Below are 23,693 nucleotides of genomic sequence, written 5' to 3' on the forward strand. Positions count from 1 at the left end.
GTAAGTATTTTTACTGATATATTCATTATCAGTGATTACAAAACATGTATATTTAAGGATGTATATATGGTGGTATGGAAAATATTGAACTGGCAGTACCTGTTTTACAGTTTGGCATTGCCTAGAATTTATGCTTGTAGTTACTACTGCAAATGCATAGTATATCAGACTTTTGTTACTGACCTGGGAGACAGTACAGTTATATATCTGCCAAACTACTCTTGTAATCTGTAACTAAAAACATATGTTAAAAAGATATATGAGAGTCCAAGCCCAGCAGTGTGAAAGTGATGAATTATACTGTTCACAGTTAGAGCTTTTCCTTCTGCCTTTTGAAATGGGCAAAATATCAAAAAGTTGAACAGATACATTGTAGAATAAACATAAGAAATAGTGCTAGAAACAAACTATTTTGATTATCAGAAAGGAAACCATTTAAAATTATTTATATTGTGATGCTTATAACAGATGAGTGAATCCAAAAAGAAAATTCTCTTTATTTTTATATCAATCTAAATCTAGTTTCTCACTAGACTCGAGAGGATTTGCCTACATTTCCATTAGATTAGTACTCTTAGTGACATGTGCCTTAAAATTATTTCTTTGAGAGGAATGATTTCTTAATATTTTTCCCATGTGTCTTAATTTCCTTTCAGCACTTTCATTTATACAATTTATTCCATATTGTCAAAACAGTGAGTACATCCTTCAGGACCGAAATATAAACATGTCAATACAGCGCTATTTGTTGCCACAAATATATTTGCCTTATGGTGTTGTCTCTTTCTTGTTATTGCCAACTGAATAAATGAATAAATAAATTCCTTTGGCCTTCACCATCTCTTTCTCTTTGCCCTTAGATTATGCGCCAGTTGTGCACCCCTGTGCTTTGGAAATGTCAACAGTTTACCACTCACGGAGCTCTCTGTTCTGCAGAGAATATCCAGGTTTCCATGTAAATGCTTAGGAACTGAAAGGGGAGCATATGTAGGCTTCTCCCTGCTGCCAGCTCTTTGCATTTGTAGTGCAAATTCACACACATTGAGGTTCGACATTTGTAATGCTTCCTTCTCACGATGCCAATATAAACAAGTATGTGAATGATCACCTGTTTCTGAGAAAGGCCATAATCTCACAATGTGAATTTTCTGATCTCTGCTGAATACTAAGTCTCTAGTTTCCTGCTAATCTCACATAAAGATTAATATCTTTAATTTACAGGGATAAATGAAAGGSAAGGAGAATACTGGCTCACTTGGAGAGTTGTTATAGAGCAGGTTGTCAAAATGACAGTAAAAATGTATCTTTTCTCTGTAATAGCAGTGACAAAATTTAGTAACTTGACTTGCAGGTGGTCTAGTAGGATTCCTAAGCCAGGAAGGCTTAGGGGACTTCCTGCGCTGTAAGGACTTTTCTAATGGCCAGATATTTTGGAAGATATTCTTCTCTCCCTTGTTATAACAAGGAGAAATTGTTTCTGTATGCATGTTGAGAATGGTTGATAACAAAAAAATCCCTAACTGAGGTTATATAGGCCCCCAAACCATGCCAAAGCAAATTCACATCCTTCTCAAGCAGTGCATAGTCAGAGTGGAAAATGTACACTTCTTTCAAAATATGTTTTAAGTAGAATGAATGTCCTTCATTGCCTTCTTTTCATTTCCAAGAACAGCTTTTGCTTTTCTTGTTGATAACACCTTTTGGATTTTTGAAATCCGAAAATAACTGGAGACGTGGTGTTCCCCACCACTGTTTTTCTCTTGCTTTATCTCTTGACAACAAAAGATTTTTAAGTTTCATGTTGAGATAAACCAGTGTTTTAACTTTTAAGAAACACTGAAATAAATATAAACAGTAAATATTCTGTTAGAATACATTTAACTGTCTGAAGAAAATTATTCTGAAAGTTATATAATTTTTATTGAAAAATACTCATTTTCTACTATGAACTGCAAATATCTAGGTCATTCTAAATTTTTTGAAAATTATGTCTTGGAGTAGCATTAGCCTGCACTTCATGGCTTTTCTGCTCTTGACATAAATGTTTTGACATGAATCTTTGCACTTTGCTCAGCAGAGGTATAAATCCTGGCAGGTATAAGCAGTTTCTAGTTATGACTTGGATTACAATAAAGTGAATTTTCCTTTATATGCACATGGCTGAGGGTAATTTACTAGCCAGTAAATTGAAATCATATAGATCATTTACTATGTAGTGAATATGACTTTTAATGTAGATAATACATGAAAACTTATCTCCAAGTAATATACATTTTTTTTCTTATCAAGGACAGAACAGTAACAGAAATATAAATAGAAAAAAAAATTCAACATCAAAACAATTTTCTGAATATTTATAAGAGATGTACCACAGGGGGAAAGGAAAAATTCTGTAGACGATAATAGTAATAGAGCTCATTTTAGTCAGATGTTGAAAAAGAATGAAAGTGGTCAGATCTTTCTATTATTTAAATGTGTTACTTGGACTGAATTAAGGACATGCTGATCCCAAGTGTCTAAACAAGCTATTGGCTGTGTTTTGAGTAGAACGGCAGAAAAACAGAGCACTTGGGGAGTCAGAAAGGCCGCTTTTCTAAAGTATGTAATCAGAAGCAAAATGCATATGGAAATTACTTTGTGCAGAAAAGGAATCATGAAGTTACAGAACTTGAAATTGGGAAAAAAAAAAAAAAAAAAAAGATTTCCAGTGTGAAGTCATGCCAATCATTGTATCTGCAGTCTGTCCTACAGAATGTAGTTGATAAGGTTCTACAGACTACAAAACTCTATGTTTGCACTGAGCAATGCTTAACAGAAAGTCAGTGCAGTGAGAAGAAAAGACTCTTTTTGCTCATCGATAGATGATGAAAATAGAAAGGATCTTAATTTATTTTGTGAGCGAAGCATGTGAGGTAAATTTGGCCCCTGAAGGCATGTAAGCAGTGTAATACATCCAGATGGTAAATCTTTGCATCTTGATAAGAAACTATCTTTAGCATGGTTGGGCTATGAATACTCTTGTCTTCATTTTAATTTCTTAAAACTCTAAGAGTATGATAATGAGAAATCATTTTTACCTTGCAGCAGTATTGAAGTGCATTTTAAAATACTGTATGAAGCACTGCAATGTTTTAACTCACAGCTGTTGTGATGCTTTGTACAGTATGGAGTTACATTCATCTTGCCAAATGCAGGACTCATGAGATTGCCTTAGCTTAGATTGCCTGTTGTTTTCTTTTCTTATTTTGTTCTATTATATTTTAAGTTTCTTTTTAAATAAAACAACTTTCATTGATCTTTAAAAAGTTGCAGCCTGCTGCCTTCAGAACACTAATAATTTTCCATCGCCGATAGTCCTTGAATCCAATTCTTGCAATAGTTTTCAGTGAAACTGAAAATTCAGTTTAGAAGACAGAAGGCATATGTGTAGGACTGTATGCATAAGGAGATCATATGTATGAAGACCACATACATGCTATGTATCTAAAGCTATATGTGTTTTTATTATTATAGTACACTGACAAATAGCAATGTAGTTATGCATATGACTTCAAGGCAGAAGAAAGATCTGAATGACAGCAAGTCCTAGAAGTCTAGGATTTTTGTACAGATTTCATCCAGAAAACATAAAACATAACCACATTTTTAACTTTTTGGTGTTTCAAGGAAAAAAAAAAAGACTTCTTATGAGTTATGTGCTAGCTCTTCTTCAATGATTCCACTCTACTTTTTCACACTCCATATGTTTGATTTGTCACTCATGCAGTTATACAGGCTACTCATCGTTATCCTCTTTTGGACAAGTTTTGGCATGAAAAAATATGCTAATTGACATTAACCTTCTCAAAGTTGCTGTGGAAACAAGAGTTCTGTGAAAAATACATCAAGGTAGCGCACTCCCAGCAAAGCAATACAACATGCAAAATCCAGAAGCCAGAACTGAGTTACAAGCTGTGATGTCTGGTGCAGAATGGATGTTCAGAAGGATACTTTCTGGAGGTCAGAAGTTATATTGGCTGTCCTTTTACCAAGAACCAAGTTTGAATTTGAAGGTGGTGTAGATTTGGAGCTGTTATGTAGTCTGGAGCCTGGTTTAAGCAGAAAACTCATTGAAACCACACAGCTAAGAACAACAAGGGCTGACTTGTAGTCCTCAAGCAAGCTCTGCATCTTCTGGAGCTGCCTAGCGGATCCTACACTGCACAGTGCCTTGATTCTCCTGGGGTCTCAAAGCAGGGTAATGATCTGGTATTATTGCTGTGCATAATCAGTTCAAAGCATGTGAAATAATGTGAGGTTTTCTTCAGCCTAAAGAAGTAGCGTGTTTTCAGTCGTATGTTTTCAGTCGAGAGCTTATGAAAATTTAGCCAGGAATGGCATGTCTTTCTGGACAAACATTATATTACATACACTATCAATTATTAATATTCTTTGTCTTTCTTTTCCCTTTCTTTCAGTTCCCCTTTGCTTCTCACATACCATAAGGGCTCTGTTTGACAATTTAATTACAGTAATTTCAGAGTCTGAAATTAAACTGTAACCATCTCAGGATCGTGGTCTAGTTCAGCAAATGGGGAAGCTAGGTCACAGTCCGGGTTCAGATATGCAAAGATATCCACTGAATAAGAGAATAAGTAAGGAGAGGCACACGGGGAGCCCCACTCAAATGTCTCTATGTAAACACACGCAGCATAGGGAATAAACAAGGAGACCTGGAGATGCATGTGCGATTACAGGGCCATGATCTCATTGCAATTATTGAGACATGATGGGACAGCTCTCATGACTGGAATGTGGCCATAGAGGGCTTCAGGGCCATAGAGGGCTCCCTTTTTTTGAGGGATAGGCCAGGAAGGCGACGTGGCAGAGTTGCCCTTTGCATGAGGGGGCAACTGGAATGTAGGGAGCTCAGCGTAGGGGAAGATAGAGCACAAGTCAAGAGCCTGTGGGTGAGGAATAAAGGGCAGGCCAACAGGGGCGACGCTGTCGTGGGAGTTTACTGCAGGCCTCCTGACCCGGATGAGGAAGTGGATGAGGCTTCTACAGGTAGCTGCAAGAAGCCTCCCGATCACAGGTCCTGGTCCCTATGGGTAACTTCAATCACCCTGATGTCTGCTGGGATAATCACATAGCCAGGAACAGACAGTCCAGGAGGTTCCTACAGAACATTGCAGATAACTTCTTGAKGCAAGTGGTAGATGAGCCAACAAGGGGAGAGGCTCTGCTAGACTGATACTAACAGCGATAGTCTAGTTGGATATGTGAGGGCTGGGGGCAGTCTTGCTTGCAGTGCCAACAAAATGTTGGAATTCACAATCCTGCAAGGAGGAAGCTGAGCAGGAAGTAGGATTGTGGCCCTGGACTTTAGAACTAACTTTAGCCTCTTCGGGTTGCTTCATGGAGCAGTCCCCTGGGTGAGGGTCCTTGAAGGAAGAGGGTCCAGGAAAGCTAACTAGTATTAAAACATCACTTTCTCCAAGGATTGGTGCATTCCTACAAGAAAGAAGCTGAGTAAGAGGGGCAGGAGACCTGCATGGATGGGCAAGGAGCTGTTGAGTAAATGTAGTGAGAAAAAGAGCACATACCTAAYGTGGAAGAAGGGCAAGAACACATGGGAAGAATATACGAGCACTGTCAGTGAATTCAGGGATGCAATGAGGAAAGCCATGGCCTGTCTGGAATTAGAGTTACTAAATGCCRCCTTTGATTCTGTATTTAATGCTAAGACTGGTCCCCATGAATTACAGAGCCTGGACACAGGAGAGAGAACCAGAAGAGAGGAAGACTTGCTGCTGGTCAGGGGGTTAAGATGAGGTTAGAAATTATTTAGGCAAACTGGACACCCATAAATCTATGGGCCTGGATGGGATACACCCCAGAGTGCTGAGGGAATTGTCAAGGGTTACTGCTCAGCTGCTTTCCATCATCGTCAAGAAATCATGGAGTGCAGAGGAGATGCCGGAGAACTGGAAGAGAGCCAGCATCACTGCAGTGTTGAAAAAGGGCAAGAGGGAGGAGACGGAAAACTACAGGCCAGTCAGCCTCACAAAGCCAAGTGAGGACAAGTGCAGGGTCCTGCACCTGGGGAGGAATAACCCCAGGCATCCGTACAGAGTAGGGGTTGACCTGCTGGAGGGCAGCTCTGCAGATAGAGATTTGGGAGTCCTGATTGACAGTAAGTTAACCATAGGCCAGCAGTGTGCCCTTGTGGCCAAGAAGGCCAATGGGATCCTGACCTCCATCAATGTTGCCAGCAGGTGGAGGGAGGGGATCTTGCACTTCTACTCAGCTCTGGTGAGGCTGCACCTGGAGTGCTGGGGGCAGTTCTGGACTCCCCAGAACAAGACGGATGTGGAACTTCTAGAGAGGGTCCAGCAGAGAGCAACAAGATGATTAAGGGACTGGATCTATCATATGAGGACAGAATAAGCAAGTGTGGCCTGTTTAGCCTAGAGAAGAGAAGACTGAGGAGATCTGATCAATATGTACCTGAGGGGAAAATGTAGGGAGGAGGGGTCCAAACTCTTTTCGGTGATGGCCAGTGATAGGACAAAGAGTAATGGGTATAACTTGAAACATTAAAAGTTCCATCTCCATATGAGGAAGAACTTCTTCATAGAATCATAGAATCACAGAATGCTTAAGGTTGGAAGGGACCTCAGAGGTCATCGAGTCCAACCCCCCTGCTCACATAGGGTCACCTAGAGCACGTGGCATAGGGCTGCATCCAAGAGGGTTTTAAAGATCTCCAAAGAAGGAGATTCCACAACCTCTCTGGGCAGCCTGTTCCAGGGCTCTGCCACCCTCACTGTCAAGAAGTGTTTTCTCAAGTTCCTATGGAACTTTTGGTGCCTCAGCTTGTGGCCGTTTCCTCTAGTCCTATCACTGKCCACCRCTGAAAAGAGGCCRGCCTCCTCCTCCTCACTRCCTCCCTTGAGGTATTTATACACACWGAKCAGGTCCCCCCTCAGCCTTCTCTTCTCCAGGCTGAACAGGCCCAGCTCCCTCAGCCTTTGCTCATACGGCAGATGTTCCAGGCCCCTGATCATCCTCGTAACCCTACGCTGAACTCTCTCCAGCAGCTCCACATCCCTCTTGTACTGGGGAGCCCAAAACTGGACACAGTACTCCAGATGTGGCCTAACCAGGGCTGTGTATAGCGGGACGATCACCCCCCTCAACCTGCAGGAAGCACTCTTCTTAATGCACCCCAGGATCCCATTGGCCTTCTTGGCCACCAGGGCACACTGCTGCCTCATGGTCATCTTGTCATCCACCATGACGCCGAGGTCCCTCTCTGCGGGGCTGCTCTCCAGTTGGTCCACTCCTAATCTGTACTGGTGTCCGGGATTATTCCTCCCCAAGTGCAGGACCCTGCACTTGCCCTTGTTGAACTTCATGAGGTTTCTCACCGCCCAGTTGTCCAGTCTGTCCAGGTCCCTCTGGATGGCAGCACAGCCCTCGGGGCTATCAGCTACTCCTCCCAGTTTGGTATCATCGGCAAACTTGCTGAGGGAGCACTCCATCCCTTCATTCAGGTCATTAATGAATAAGTTGAACAGGACCAGACTGAGGACCGACCCCTGGGGGACACCACTAACTACAGATCTCCAACTGGACTCCGTACCACTGACTACCACTCTCTGCACCCTGCCACTGAGCCAATTCCTAATCCACCTCCCCGTCCACTCATCTATCCCACACCTTYGGAGCTTGCCCAGGAGGATGCTGTGAGGGACRGTGTCAAAAGCCTTGCTCAAGTCCAGATAGATGACATCCACCGCTCTGCCCTCATCTATCCAGCCAGTCACTCCTTCATAGAAGGCGATCAGGTTAGTCAAGCATGAATTCCCCTTGGTGAATCCATGCTGGCTACTCCTGAGCACCTTCTTCTCCTCCACGTGTCTGGAGACAGCAGCCAGGATGAGCTGTTCCATCACTTTTCCGGGGATGGAAGTGAGGCTCAGCGGCCTGTAGTTACTCGGGTCCTCCTTCTTGCCCTTTTTGAAGACCGGAGTGACGTTAGCTTTCTCCTAGCCCTCTGGCACCTCCCCTGTTCTCCAGGACCTTCCGAAGATGATGCCGAGTGGCTCGGCTATGACATCCGCCAGTTCCCGCAACATCCTGGGGTGCATCCCATCAGGGCCCATGGATTTGTGGGTGTCGAGTTTCCTTAGGTGCTCTCTGACCCACTCTTCCCCTACCCAGGGCAAGCCTTCCTCTCTCCAGCTCACTTCTTGTGTCCCTAGGGCCTCGGATTCTAGAGKGCTGCCCCTGGCAAACACCAAAGCAAATGATAGAGCTCTGTAACAGTCTGCCCAGGGAGGCTGTGGAGTCTCTTTCTCTGGAGAGCTTCCAAACCCGCCTGGATGCCCCACTGTGCCATGTGGTCTAGGTGTCCCTGATGGAGCAGAGTAGTTGAACTACATGATCTCTACAGGTCCCTTCCAACCTTAACTATTCTGTGGTTCTGTTCTGAAGAGCAGTTCTGAGGAGGAGATTTAGAGTGCAGCAGTGCTACAGGAGCATATAATGAAGTAAAAATATAATCACTTTGAAGCAATGTGTTTATGCTGTGCGTCTCTAAACAGTCACGTGTTCACCTGTATGGACGGTGCTCACTGTCTTATCTCTATCTCCCATCTAATTAGTGTGTTCTGATGATACAGTCTCTTGTAGAGGCAATTCTGTAACACTCAGAAAGCTGATTTGCTAATAAAATAACTGACAGGGATTCACTTTGATTATTTTGCACCTTGAATGCATCTTGTCAAGCAAATCTTAGATAGTGCCTTGACTCTAAATGATGCATCAAATTAGCATTAAATAACTGCTTGCTGACTTCCTTTTCAAAGTCTCTATCATTCACAGATCTGCAGCGTGACACGCACTATGCAGTATCTACCTGTAAAAATGCAGGCAGCTCACTTTGCACCGCTGTGTTGTAGAATTCATTTCTGAGTGGGACAGTTTGACTAAAGCTATCATTCCCTTTTCTTTTTCTCATCACTAGTACATATGCCCATGTAACTCATCCATATTTTAAACTTTTTGATAGGTTTTTTTTTGTTAATAGCTATAATAGCTTCAGGCTATTATAGGAACTTAAACTGGTCATTTCTCAGCATTTGCAGTTTCTTGAATCTGAGGATTTTATACTATTGTAGTGATTGTGATGTTAGTGCAATGATGCTTAGCAGTTTCAGCCCCTTCTTGGCTCTTACTTTTTTAAACTAATATAAATACAGAATTTACAATACAGTAACTAATTGTTACTTTAAACTTTTCCATTACTAGAACATATGCACTTAATTTCACTTTTTTAACACTAAAATAAACAGAATTTTGACAAATAAAAACAAGATTCTAAGAACCAAAGCTCTTTAAACAAGGATTTGATTGAGTCCTATGAGTATTATTTCAGTCCTAATCTTAAAACATAATTTTCTAGTGCACTCTAATTTTAACCCATATAGAAACTCTTGCCTTAAATACCACTGGGAAGAAGAGATCAGTGCAGGCGCTTAATTTAATGTTTTCTTAGATATCTTAGATTTCAGTATATAGAGGTTGTCCCAGTTGAATTTATCACCTGATTATATTTGCAAGTAGTTACTTAAGTGTGACTAGACTCTTACGGATTATAAAAAGGAAAGGATAAAGCAAGGACATTTGATAATATGATAAATAAATCACTCTGGTTATTCTTATCCCAAATAAAGCTTTACTGAAAAGCCAGTAGGTTTCATTAATTTTAGATCCTATCTGCCCAGACTTAAAAGAGTCTGGGATTCTCATATAGAGATCATGAACCTCTCATAGGTTGCCAATAGCTGGAAAGACATGGAAAAGCGAAATTATGAAAAGTTCTATTATCTAAGTCATAGTTCTGTGAGCATTTACAGATGAGCAACTTTATATCTGTTAGCAATCCCATAGAGCTTTTAGGAAATTCTGAGTGCATAAATACTTGCAGAATTGCATTTATTTTGAACTGTGTAGATGGCTTTTTGTATCTCAGCAAGCTTTGCTAAGCTGCACTTAGTTGCTTTAAATTATGAGTTGTCAGATAATAGTGAATTATTAAAATGACAGCATGGAGCAGTCAAGATTCACAGCTTGTTTTTAACAGTTTTTTATGTAAATGTGAATGCAGAATTTTATCATGCAGTATTAATTTTGGATAATAACTCCCTTAAGATTCAATTATAGATTTAGATACTTCATTTATAKCCATATTCAACACAACTAAACCTACTTGATCCTGGTTTGTTGTTTTTAGAAGAAATGCTGTCCAAGTAGAAGGAGATTGGGGGTATTCCCAAAGTGTGGTTAAAAGAACACAAGTAGTAATCTGATTCTCCCCACAGGACATTAAGCTTTCAACAGTATTATCAACTAAAATTGGCATTGATAATTTAATCACTCAAGAAATGAATTTGTATTTGGCGGAATGTGACCGGAAACATCTGCAACAAGTGCTCAAAATTCCTGCGGTGTGGAATGGACATAGAAAACAGCCAAAAGTTTTCAGAGAATATCCACTATACACAGTATTCATTAGACAATTGGCATTTATAGACTCCTGATGTGACCTCCACCAAATTAACTACAATGATCAGAAGACACCTTAAAATACAGTCATTTTATTCTCAGAGAGCAGTACACAAGGAAAAAAAATAAAAGTTTAATGCTTGTGAATTTTCTATTTAATGGAAGATGTATGGCATTCTTATTTCATTTTTTATGTCAAGTTTTTAGTGCAGTTGATATCACCTGCACTGTAATGTTCCTCATTATAAACGTATAAATCTCTTTCAAAAACATAAAGCACTGTGAGAGCTATTAACTACTAATATATTGTATTTAGTGGGATCATGAATCCCTAATTTGTGATTTAGGAAAGTGCCAACTCGGTGAATAGGTTGTTTCCTGGCAGGTGTATATATTTTTGAATGTCTTTTTTTCATAAACTACTCTAACTTTGTTTTGTTGGCTAAGCCTTGGCTGTTATACTTGCTACCTTATCTCATAAATGCGTTAGAAACAGACTATTAATGGTTTTCCTCCCAGAAGCAGCCAAAATTGACTCAGAATTTTGCAAGAATAGTTTTCAACAGTTTCACAAGAAGAAAGCATAGTTTTTCATGCTGTGCATCTGATTATACATGTAATTCTGTGCAAGTTTGCCACATTTGTACATACTATTGTTTTTAACAGTAACTTTCCAGCCAAACAGTTTAAACCATCTCTCTAAAGCCAAGTTCCTGGCACCCATTCAGCTTCATCCTAGAAACAGCAATGACCTTCAGCAGCTACAGCTAATCCACAGTCCACCCTGCAGAGTGTATGAAGCTTATTGCTATATTGCAAGCTTTTAGCACAGGGGGGGTTTCTCATAGTAGCTCCACCAGTTCTAGTTCATGCTCTATTACATTTCCTGGTATCTTCTCATTACCTAGAGAATCAAAACAGGTCTGCAGACTGATATCAAAGAAAAATAACATAGTGTGCTTTAATTTAAGCAAATTAATACAGAAATAAAGGGCAGTTGCTGTGACAGCTTACTTACCTGTCAGTGGAGATCTTCCTTTAGGTGCTCTGTAGAGATAACCGGATAATTTAGCCTTTTTCTTTTCTAATTACAGATATTACTTTAATTTGTCAAGGAGAAAGGTAACTTAGAATAAGATACTTGGAAATGATTATTTAAAGAAGTTACTTGTTTACACATATATTTTACTAGATTTAACCTGAATTGTACTTTGTCAGCTATTTTGTATAAATTTACTGATGATATACAAGGAAAAAATATATACACCTTCCTTTTGACAAATGATAGAGAGAGGAATAAATAAAAGTATAATGTAAGTTTTATTAAGGCATTTTGTGTACATATACATGTTTATACACATATTTAACACAGTAAAAGTCAATACTATCGACTGAAAAAATCAACATTGCTAGTATGAATAATGGAAGAAACTTTAGGGGTACTGCTAAGGGCTGTTGTTTCTTTTTTTGCAAGTTTTTTGTGAAGATAGTAAGAGAAAAACACTCCAGACAAAGCTGGACATGCCTTGGCCCAACATCAACCCTACTACTGCAGTTGGGCCCAAGTTGGAACTTTTTATGTAACTCCTTCAGCAAAAAGCAGACAGAAATAAATCATAAAACATTAATGGATGCACATAGTTAATGTCTGAATTATGTCTATTTAGATCCAGCTCTTATTTTACAGATCTGTTATTGCTATTTTCATTGATTTCTTTAGGTATCTGTGGTCATTTTCTCTGTTTAACACATAAACCATCATGGCTTTACCACCGGAAGCCCTTCCACATTGTGAAAGGGCCCTATGCACTGCACAGAGCCTTACATTTAGCTCCACAGAGTAAAACTTCATAGGAGATGGGGAGAAGGAAGTAATGAAAGGAAGGCAAATTAATACTGCTTAACTGGAGGGACATAGTGAACGGCTTCATGAAAAGAGACAGGCACTTCACAGCTGATTTGGGAACCTTACAYTGGACCTTAAGAATTGTTCAACTTAAATGCCTAAGATGGAGGTTAGGCAAAAATAAAGAGAAAAAGAACAAGACCTGGAAGCATTATAGCTGCAGCTGGGATGCAGACATGTCTACCACTTGCACATTCCTGCTCTTGGGTTTTAGGGCTCAGATAGGGAGGCAGTTGTGATTTGAACAGACATACCCTAAGATTGCTATGAATTTTCATATAGCATTAATGTGATGAATCCTCCTGTGACTCCATGCATGCAGAAGAGTCCAGAAAGTGCCGAGGGGTGCCTTGTTCTGCATAGTTTTTGAAATTGTAGAGAAATGTATTCAGGATGCTTTTAATTTGGAGAAGTGCCTTTTGCACACTAAAGAATAAGCACAGACAACCTCTGCTATGACAAGCCCTTGCTTACTTTCTTCCTGGCTCCATCTGCTGTACACCCACAGAGAGTTTCCTTCATAAAACAAGGCTACTCTCTGGATGAAATCTGTCCATATTATGTCAGCTGAACTGCACAAAGTAAATAGCACTATAGAGTGCCTTGTCATCTTTATAGGAAATAGCCTATTCAGCCATAATGAAGAAGAATTACCAAGCTTCTTCAAGGAAAAATACAGTGCGCAGCTTAAAAAAAAAAAAGTATTGAATTTTTTTTTTCCAAAAGTAAGGGCTGCAAGGTAACTGGAGGTCACTGCTGTAAGCAGCCAGTCTGAAGTTTAATTGAACTGCTCAAATATGCCAAAACCTCATATTAATAATGTAGTAATAGCAGTAATATGGAATAGTAATTCTCTGAGAGACTGATGGCACCGTTCTAGACTATTACTACATTCTTCCAGATTTAAATGCTTTGATTTGATGAATTCTGTAAAAGTGCACAGGAGCCTCTTTTTTTTCTTTTTCCAGTCAGAAATGTCCACTCAAAAATATGGTTACATTAGGTGAAGACTTCAAATATGGATGGGAATTTCCTTTCAAGCTGATCTTTAATCATAAAGGTCAAACCTTTAACATTAAAATACTTGAAGGGCAAGAAACTCTTACATTCAGTTATTGATTTTGAAGACCCAGAGCCTTGCCAACTATCACAAGCCGTAGAGGGCACTGGTAAAAGAACAGTAATAGAAAGAGCTGGAAAACTTCTGGTGGTTAAATCCAATACAAAAAGCTGTGTAGGACTAACAATAGAATCAGATCTCAAAATCTATAGGGAACAGGGAAAATCTGCACTTGTTTGTGGGCTAGGTTCCTATCTTCCGTTCTAAAGAGCTTTCATTTTCCTTTTGGCAGCTATTCCTGTGGCTGGCTGGCATTACGGAAGCATAGTTTCTGTTAATTAGAGCGAGCTAAAAGTTTTCAGAGCAAACAGAGTTCTGTTACAAAATATTGACTTACAGAAATATGATATAGCAGGCAGGTTTTCCTGGTCGGCTGCAGGATCGCCAAAGCTCCCAGGCTTCCCACATCTGCAGAGCAAGACTTCTTCAGATGAGGAGACCTTCAAGGGCACTGTCATGCCTGCTCTGGAATCCAAACTCCTATTGCCTCTGAAAGAATCTGATTCTGATTATTCTGATTAATCCAAGGACCTTCATTATTAAAAAAAAAAAAGAAAGAAAAAAAAAAAAAGGGGGGGAATTTTCTGATGCACTGGACCCAAGACTGTCTATACTAATGACTAACTCCCCCTTTGACTCTCTCTTTGACAGAGGTTCAACCACTTTGCTTCCAGACATATTATTACAGAGGGAGTTAACACTAAAAAATGTAGGTACAAGCCCCAACACATGGCATGGGATTAATTGCCATGCCCTTTTCATGCAGGAGCATTGCTATAGGCTTTGGATGTACAAGAAACTATACAGAAGTCTGATAAATTGATTTGAGCTTGTTTAGGTCTGGAGGGCTCTGGGTGACTTTAAGTCAATTTTGATGTGTGCAAATAGACTCCACATGCAACATATACACAATTCAAGAGTACAGAGCAATGATTTTGTGGTTATTACACAGTAGATAACTAGGACCAATGGGCTATGAAGCTAAGCACTGGTATGACTGCCAACCTTCAGYGAGTTGCTGCTGGTAAGTAGTCATCAGGCAGGTGGGGAATGGGCTGATGGATTACAATGGATTACAATGTTCCAATTCATTCTTTTTTTTCTTGTATCAGTATTTTTACTCTGAAATCCTTTCACTGCTTCAAGCCTGTCTGTAGTTTTGCTTTCTGTATCCTGCATGGATTTAGCTTGGGCCTGCTCACAAAGTAGCAGCAATTTACTCTGTAAACTGAGCCAAGGTATTTACTTACTCTATTTTTGGCTGTATTTCTAATATATTTCTTTGAAGAAAATGGAAGATTCTTTTTTTTCTCTCTCTCTTTGTTTAAAAGAAAAACGAGGAGCCAAAACTTATTGTTTCTCACCCTAGTATTTCCTGTGATTTCCTATGTGTACCTTCAGCCAGTACAATAACAGGACTATGAGGTCTTTATAAGCTGAAACCTCCCTTTTTGTAAGCTCATGTGCATAACCAAGTAAGGAAATGTGAAAGTCAAAAACTGAGTTTTGTGGCTTATCAGTGAAGCAGCTGATACAGACTTGGATCCAACCCAACATGTATCTCAGCTGCCTTTATGAACTGTTTCTGAGACATCATTTCTGATGTATCATAATCCGTTAGAAGATGGGTGGTAGATTGATCTGTTGGATGCTGGTTTAAAAAGTTTTCCTTGGCCTGGCTGAAGCCATGTGAATATCACCGAAAACCGGGAATAAACCTCTTAACACCAATGTAGTATTAAGAAGCAGGCATTCACTTTATTGCAGCGCTGGATGCAYGGGGGATAGCTCCACCTATCGTGCATGCCCTAGGRGGTGCTTGCTAAAACTTTTATTTCTCTATTATCTACATATGCATTAAATTCTAGGAAATGATCATACATATTCATTCCATTTCTTGGAACTAATTACAATATACCCCACCCCCACACGCATGCGCCCTCTGTCCCTTTGGTGGTCTCTGGTGGTCTTTTTGAGACCCCCTGGTGGTCGTCTTCCCGGAAGTCACTTCCATATATGGCTTCATTTTGACTCAGTAGGCCCTGTTTTGGTTCTACTGTCCTGCTTCAGCCAGTTCCACAAAGATACGGTGGTCCTTATCTTCGTCTTCTACCGGTGTTTGCTCCTTTTGTCTGTATTCTCTCATAATATACCAGCAACAACAGTGAAAATATGGCCTTGGGTGCATCTTCTTCTGGGGTTTCTCATAACATGAAGAGCACAAGAGCACTGTGACTGAGGACTCAAATACATGTTGTTAAGTTTAATATTTTCATCATAGATTTTATACATGGTGGTACAGTGATCAGCAAGTGACCTGCACAGCTGTAAAATACACTTTACTGTGCAGACAAACAGCGTAGCTGTAGCCCATGTAGCTTTAACTTTTTCTGCCTGCATGTTAGTGGTAGCGTCTCCTAAGGGTGTGCTCTTCTTTCAGCGATAGAGCGAACCTAGCTAACTTCAGGAAACTAACTCTGCCTTACCATGGTTGTGCTGGAACTAAGTGGAGTAAATCTGTCTTGGGTGCATCAGGAGCCACAATTGTATCTTTGGATTTCAGTGCTTTCTGAAGAAGGTTGATTAAAGCCTTCATAATTGCACGGCTGTGTGCAACATCATCCTGCTATCTTAATAACCAAATTGCTCAGAGAGCAGCTGAAAGGCAAAAGCTGCTTGCACCATACTGCAAGAGCATGTTAAAGCAACGTACTGCCTGTATTCTCCTTTTCTCACTCTGCTATTATGTAAGATATCTCTGCTACTACAGTGGGGGACCTAATAAACAGCAAAAATCAATTTGGGGGGAGGGCAAGTTGGCTGCCATTCCCAGGTGGGAGCATGCTTGGAAATCAGAAAATTACAGCCGTGAAGCCGGCGCGATGATGAAGCCGTGCAGTGCTGAATCAGAGCCGTGCAGCTTGCTTTCCGCACCGCGCCGAGCAGGATGTCAGTAATGCACCCCTGAGAGGTAACGAAGGCTTCTCCTCACACACCGAGCTATCAAAAACCAATTGTCTGGCTCTGTATGCTCGGAAAATGAAATGAACCTGCGAGCTGAAGTAGCAGTACCGCTTCTGGTAGTTTAGTTAGGAAGGCTCTGGGGACTTCATCTCTTTCCTTAGCAGCTGTGTAGCCCTAGACAGAACAGGTTTGCCTTGGCCCTGGCTTCTGTGCCGGATTACTGAGGGCTTCCCAAGGACAACAGGGTCAGAGCTTCTTGCAAATGAATGTTCCCTCTGGGACTCGTAATGAAGAGACTGTTAACTAATTATCGGTCTGTTTGGAAGGCATTCATTTTTTAATTGACCTCAAAGCACTCAAGTAGCAAAAGGAATCTGAGGAAAGATGATTTGGGTCCAGGGTGCAGGGCAAGCCAATGAGTTGTTTTCCTTCCTGGGGCAGTTTTGCTGGTTGATTGGAGTCCCCGGGATGTGCAAGTTTTTCAAGGTTCTGATGATTTAAACTAGGAGGTTCATATCTAGCGACATACTTGCAACGTTCCTGGGAGCTTTCCTCCCCTTGCTTTGGGGTATCGTATTCTGTGCAAACACTGCTCCCATCAGCGCTTCTCTGGGCAGCATTACAATGGAATTAATTCCAGTAATAATCTGTTTCCTTTCAGTTCAACTCAGCAACTTGAGTGTCAGCTGCAGTTTTACCAAGGCTGCTTGCAAGGCTGCTAGACCCCACGGAGATGATAWTTACAAAGTCAGAGGAGCCTTAGGACTCTACATCAGGGAACAGGTTTTGTCCRGCAAACTGATATTTCAATTTTCATGATTTGAATATTAGCTGAAATGAAGAAACTCATCTTTCTAATTTAGTTTTAACTCTTAAATAAATTAATACTGTTAATATAAATTAGTAAAAAAATAAGAAAACATGATACTTTTTATTTCAAAATAAAGGTGATTATAAATCCAGTTATTCTGCTGCACTAGTTTATATTTGCATGCACAAGTGACAGAAGGATAAAGTGTGTTGGAAGGAAATCCTGTTCTATGAGGGAAACTTCATAATGCAATCATAAAAAGTTCTGCCATGTTTAGCCACTTAGTACTGATTTTGTAGACAGAGCACTTACCTAAAACATTACCAGCTTTGAAAAGCAAGTGTTCAAAAACATAATCACCAATACAGAAAGAAAACCAAATCACAAAGCAGCRAGCAAGGTTATAACCAAATGAGCCTTTTTTTCTCTATCTCTATCTCTATTCATCATATTTAAAAATAAAAAAGGTAGAAAGTATGGAAATAAGTTGGAAAATGTCCTTTGTAATTCTGAGAGGTTCTTCAAGTTTTGAAGACTTGAATAATTTACACTGTCTTCTCCATCAAGAGCTATATATGAGCTGGTCTCATGTTTACTCTTCAAAGCAGATCCATAAAGACAGGTATTTGTATTTTTAAAGGATGTGGTTATTTGAGAAAGCCACAAATCACAATCACACTAACTTAATTCACAGGATGAAGGAGGTGAAGCTATCCTTTCTTGCTTTAAATTTTGCCAGTGCTTACAGGGAAACCAAGTTTGAAAGCATACATTACATTTATCCTTTATATTTATTGACATTTGTTCATTTTGTCTTTATGAAGCAGTGTGATGATCCCACTTTCCCATTATCAYCAGTCACACAATTAATCCTAACATTCTGGAACAGGCTGCCCAGGGAAGTGGTGGGGTCACCATCCCTGTCAATGTTGAAAAAATGTGTAGATGAGGCACTTAGGGACATGGTTTAGCAGGCATGATGGTGATGGATTTATGTTTGGACTTGATCATCTTGAAAGTCTTTTCCCACAATAAAGATTCTATGATTCTATGATTTTATAGGCAGAACAATATGGGTAAATGTTGTTTTCTCTCTTTTTTTTTTCTGTTTCTTTTTTTTTTTTATTTATTTATGAATTGGTTAGGAACAGTAAATAGTTGACAACCTCATAAAGAACTGTTTCTAAAATTTTCTGTGAACGTGTTTCCAGTTGTAATATCAACTCAAGCTTGCATTAGGTGTTCATTAAATTTGGTGGTGAAACTGTTAAGGGTAGTGTTATATTCCACAGAGTTTATTACCCCTTCAAATTCTATCGTCTGGAAATAGTTACGGTGCTCAAATCAATTGTGGTGTTYTGATACACAGCAGAAGTATTTATTCGGACTGAGAGTGGAAACTGCAATTTAAAAAAAAAAATCTCTAGGGAGTTTCCATAGCACTTTGTGGAGACAACAAACTACTGTGTATATGAATATAAAATAAGTGCTTTATAAATTGTTTTATTGCACCTCAAAGGAACATGCCAGTGCAATTACCAAACTCAGTTGCACAAGTTGCCAATTTGGAACATGGGAAGGCAGGTGTGAGATTGCAGCTGTAATAAGAGTGAAATGGAGTACTGGGCAGCTGGATTTGTAGGAGGCAATTGATTTGATTTGTACAACCYGGTCTGCAAAAGGAGATGCATGAGGGGCAGCATCTCCAGGTGGAAGGGGTTGCTGGAGGAGCTGTGGGGAACTGCTGAGCTCCATCGTGATTCTCCTGGCTTGTTGGTTGGGCCTGTCTGCGGAGACACCATTAGCAACATGGAGAAACCAGTCAGTTAAATCTGATGCTGCTTGTGGAATGCTGCTTTTACAGCTGCTTGTGCCATAAAATTGTCGCTAAACTTAGCAGGAGAAGGTAGAGCATATGGAGTTTCCCAAGGCAAGACTTGGTACCTCAGCTGTGAGCGCTTTCTCAGCCTGCAAAATACCTGAGGTGTGTATATACACAAATCAGTGATTAAACTCCTTTTGGGGTAATAGAACAATATATTACTGAGYTCAAATGGTAAATGACCCTGTTCAAGGAAATAGAGGAGGCAATATCAAGTGGAGTCTGCAGAGTTATTTCCAATCCAAGCAACTCGTGGTACGACTAATTTGAATGGAACAAGCGGAAAATCCAAAACAAAACAAATTTTTTTTTTTTTTTTTTTTTAACAGAAAATAATAGCCCCTTTTGTTTTCCAGGGAATGAATGATCTGGATGAAATAATATAAACTGGGAGGTTAATAAATATTAACACAAATAAACAACAACAACAACAAAATGGTAATCACTGATTTAAAAAAGGATCAGGCATGCAAAAAGGACTGTTGGTATGAGCACATTTCCACTTGCTATTTCTGGGAAATCTGGCCCACTACAGAGCTGCAGCCACTCATGGTCAGTACAAATGTGCTCATGCACCACAGCTGCTGAGGTCCTCGTCTTTACTGCCTGTACCTGAACCTCTTAAGGCTGATCAGCCCCCAACTCCTCCACTGCCACAGAGCAGAGGAAGATCCTTTTGCTTGATTTATACTCTGACCTGAACCTGCAATGCAGGAAACAGGAGGAGGGAAAAGATGATCCTGAGGCAGAACATGAAGAGTAACACAGTATTTTTGTTATTTCTTTTCTACCAAAATGCAAGGAGTCCCAAGAGGAGAGCTAGGAATGTTGCTTTAAAAAGTTAATTATAGTTTAGAGAGGAGTTTGTGTTGAAGATAGATAGCTATTTCAGATGATATAGAAAGGTACATTGTTAGGGGAGGAAAAGAATGAAATGGTGTAGAAGTTGTGAGTGTTTCTGATAATAATGAGTTTCACATTTCAGCAGTTAAGAGCGCAATGAATGTATAAAGATCCAGTGAATTAAAAAAGAGGAAATTTAGTGAAAAGATATATGTAGATATATGAAATAAGTACAGTAGAAATCTGAATGAGGTCATAGTTACTAAGGTGCATTTTAAAATAAATTGGGATGTGGGTATTGTAGTATAGAGAAAGTAAGACTATAAATAAATGAGAGGTAATAATGCTACACAAATGACTGCAGTACTGAATTCAATATTATTTAATGGGTTGTAATACTCAGAATAACATATCTTAAAAATCTACACCTGTGGCCGTTATTCACGAAGCCTTGATGATTAGTATTAGTTCAGTTGATAGTCTGGTAGTTGTGAAAAGCAAATAAAGTCAAATAGAAAAGGAGGAAAAATAATGTTAAATGAACAGAGGATATAGAACTGAATTTTATAAAAATTCATGACTGCTGCACTAAGGGGAGTTATTGTTATACAAAACATAAACTACAACTGCTTGGGAATGGGAGAGCATGTCTCCCCAGTGCTTTCCATTGAGCAAAACCTGCTGAGTTTATCTTGGACATGGTTATTGATGGATGGAGAGGGTATATATGTTTTATTTAATCAAGATTACACAAGTGCTTGTAATGGTGCTGTTTCAGTTTCCCTTGTGTTTCTGGCTCCTTATGATAACTCAGGACATGACTGTTCCTGCGCAAAGGCTTATTGAAGCTTAATGTGTTATCCCCTTCCTTAATTGCATGCAACCTGTTGAATAGCTTCAGCTCAACAAGACAGCGATGTAGAGCTCCCTTAAATACTCAGTTCCTGTAAGATTCATGAGCAGGCAGAGAAGAGAAATGCCCAGCTGCCTCCTCCCATACAGGGAAGCAAGCATCATTTTGCTGTTATCATTTATATTTGATAGCAGTGACTGATGGGTCCTTGCAAGCATTGTTTCTGGCTTAGATGCCCAATTTTTAGAATGGGGAGGGATTAAGGTGATGGTGTTAGAGAGTTTAACAGATGGATAAGACTACACTATTTCAATGGTAATATGGTATCTCCTTTTCTATGTTCACATAGTGTCTAATGCAACAGTGGTTGCATTAGATATGTGGCTAGGAATTGTAGGTACTACTGCAAAACAATAACGGATAGTAATGAAATGATCCTTCTTCAAGATATATAGCTGTAAGTTTCTTAAAAGTTTGGGGACTGCTGGAGAAATCTCCTGGCTTTACAGGTGAACTCTTGCAGAAAAAACAAATTAAGTCTGGGTTGATGGGTCAGGCCCAGGGAGTGACTAAACTTCAAATCAAAAAACTTCATTCAGAACTAATATAAAAACTGGAATACGGTCAGGGCAGACTCGTGTGCAAGACAGTGTTTATTCTAAGCATGTGCAAACCTCTTTTTGATGCTGTTTTCAAGATGATGCAGCAGCTAAATGTATGACACTCCTGGGAAGTATAAACCTCAGGGCCTGATTCTCCTCAGTACATAATAAGAATGGTGAAAAGTAGCCTTAAAGTTGGTATAAACTGCATTTAAATCTTCTTTATAGCTCAACTGTGGTACAAAGGRGCCTTGATATAAATGAGAATCAGGTCCCCAGTATTTATTTAACCCTTGGGCTTTGTATATCATTTTATTTGCACCTTTAAGAGATTTGCAGAGAGATTTTTAATCAGGGTTTGGTGTACAGAAAACTAAATGTTTTCATTGCCTTACAAGTAACTTTAATCATATAGGCAGATCATTCTTTTTATTTCTCAAGAGGGAATGGTAGAATATTCTGCCTTTGTACAAACTGAGCTAAATGTTTCTGACACCCATAGTACAGTGTCAACTGGAAATTCACATTTCATGTAATAACAGACCATTTTAATTTCATGAGCTAAAGAATTGGTTTCCACTTGCAAATTGTACTAAAGAAAGCAATATTGTCAGAAGAACTGGCACAGTGCTTCAAGAGATAAATCTATTGAATTAAATAACAGACTTTCATTACCTTTTACATTGTATTTCCGTAAAACATAAGCATTAATTAAACTCTTCATTGCTTTCTCCCATTCAGTGGAGCACTTGGTGGGTCTGACAAGAAATGTCGTGAAAAAAACACGCAGCACCCAAGCACAGTCATTAAAATTCACTTACTCAAACAGAAGAGAAAAAGAGGTGGAAGGGGAGGGTGTTTGGGTGCATTGGGACAAGCACTGAGAGAGAAGGAAATAATCACACTGCAACCCAACCAACAGAGTAGGGACATATAATTTCTGGTTTTTAGGCTTTGACAGCAAGAAATCTCTGGTGGCTTGTAGCTGTTCATGTCACTAGGTAGCTTTCAAGGCATTTTGACTACAAACAGAAAACMAGCAATTGCCGTAGAATTTTTAGGTTTCCCCCTGTTTAGAAGAGACAGGGCCTCAGCGTAAGAATCATCGTAAGTCTGAAATAATTTTGCCTTCTAAAGTATCAAAAGGTCTCTGCAAAACGTATCTCCCCACCTATGTGAGGCATGCGCAGCTGTGGCAAAGTCATCAATACAGATTCAAAATGTTCCCAGTGAAGCGGTCAAGCCTTGCAGAGCTCCTTGTGCCCTGTGACACCTTTCTTAACTGCAGAGATATTGCGTAGGAATATGAAGTTCATGGAAAATTCTGGTGTACGGTCATTTAAATATGAATATTTCTAATGTGTTTTCTCTTGTGATTCCAGGGGAACATTTGAGAATCTGCCCTCAGGAATATACATGTTGCACCTCGGAGATGGAGGACAAGTTAAGCCAGCAGAGCAAACTGGAGTTTGAAAACTTAGTGGAGGAGACAAGTCACTTTGTACGCACCACTTTTGTATCCCGGCACAAGAAGTTTGACGGTAGGCTGGATGTAATTTACTTGTTTTCAAGGTTATGGGATTTAAGTCAGCTATCCAAGACGAATACCAATCTCTTTTTCTCTACAATTTGATATCACATGTGCACTTGTCAGTTTGGCTAAGATAAGGGTTAACTTACAGCTGTTACCCTTATCAGCCTTGCGAGTATTGCCTTTAATTACAATAGCATCAAGAATTGGACTGTTAAATGCCTGCAGGCTTGGCTAATGTTGAGAAAAGAGATTAGATATACATAGAGAAGCTTATAATTTTAGTATCCTAATTTCAAATGCAAAATTTAGGTTTGCAATTATGTTTACTGTTGCAAGATGAACTATGAGTCTCCCATGATTTTTGTTATTGCAGAGTTATTTTTTTGTAGTCTGTAGCTGGTAGCCTTAAGGCTCCATTTTTTTTTTTCCTGTCATGATTACTTGCAATGTCCAGAGTCTCTCAGAGGGTCTTGGTTATAGTCAGGCTTCTGTTGCATTTGGGAGGAATTTTAATGCAAACCACGCAGGCAGTATTAAATACAAATCTTTTCTATGTAGGAAAAGTCAATAAAGGCAGGCTTTGGTTTTTATTCATCTATCATTACTCTCATCTCTACTGGCCCT

At 39.6% G+C, this 23,693-nt stretch overlaps 1 protein-coding gene across 1 annotated transcript in view; it reads left to right on the top strand.

Moving 5' to 3' along the window:
* Positions 1-22,952: 22,952 nt before the first annotated feature.
* LOC112947594 (glypican-6) overlaps positions 22,953-23,693 on the top strand; it is a gene marked incomplete at its 3' end in the record, with an annotated part of 427,468 nt that continues 426,727 nt past the window's right edge. The window contains exon 1 of the mRNA XM_026039716.1: positions 22,953-23,076. Coding sequence (XP_025895501.1) covers positions 22,968-23,076 — 109 coding nt within the window. The remainder of the gene's footprint in view (positions 23,077-23,693) is intronic.

Source organism: Nothoprocta perdicaria, unplaced genomic scaffold (genome assembly GCF_003342845.1).
Source record: "Nothoprocta perdicaria isolate Ctin4 unplaced genomic scaffold, notPer1 scaffold_239, whole genome shotgun sequence".
NCBI lineage: Eukaryota > Metazoa > Chordata > Aves > Tinamiformes > Tinamidae > Nothoprocta > Nothoprocta perdicaria.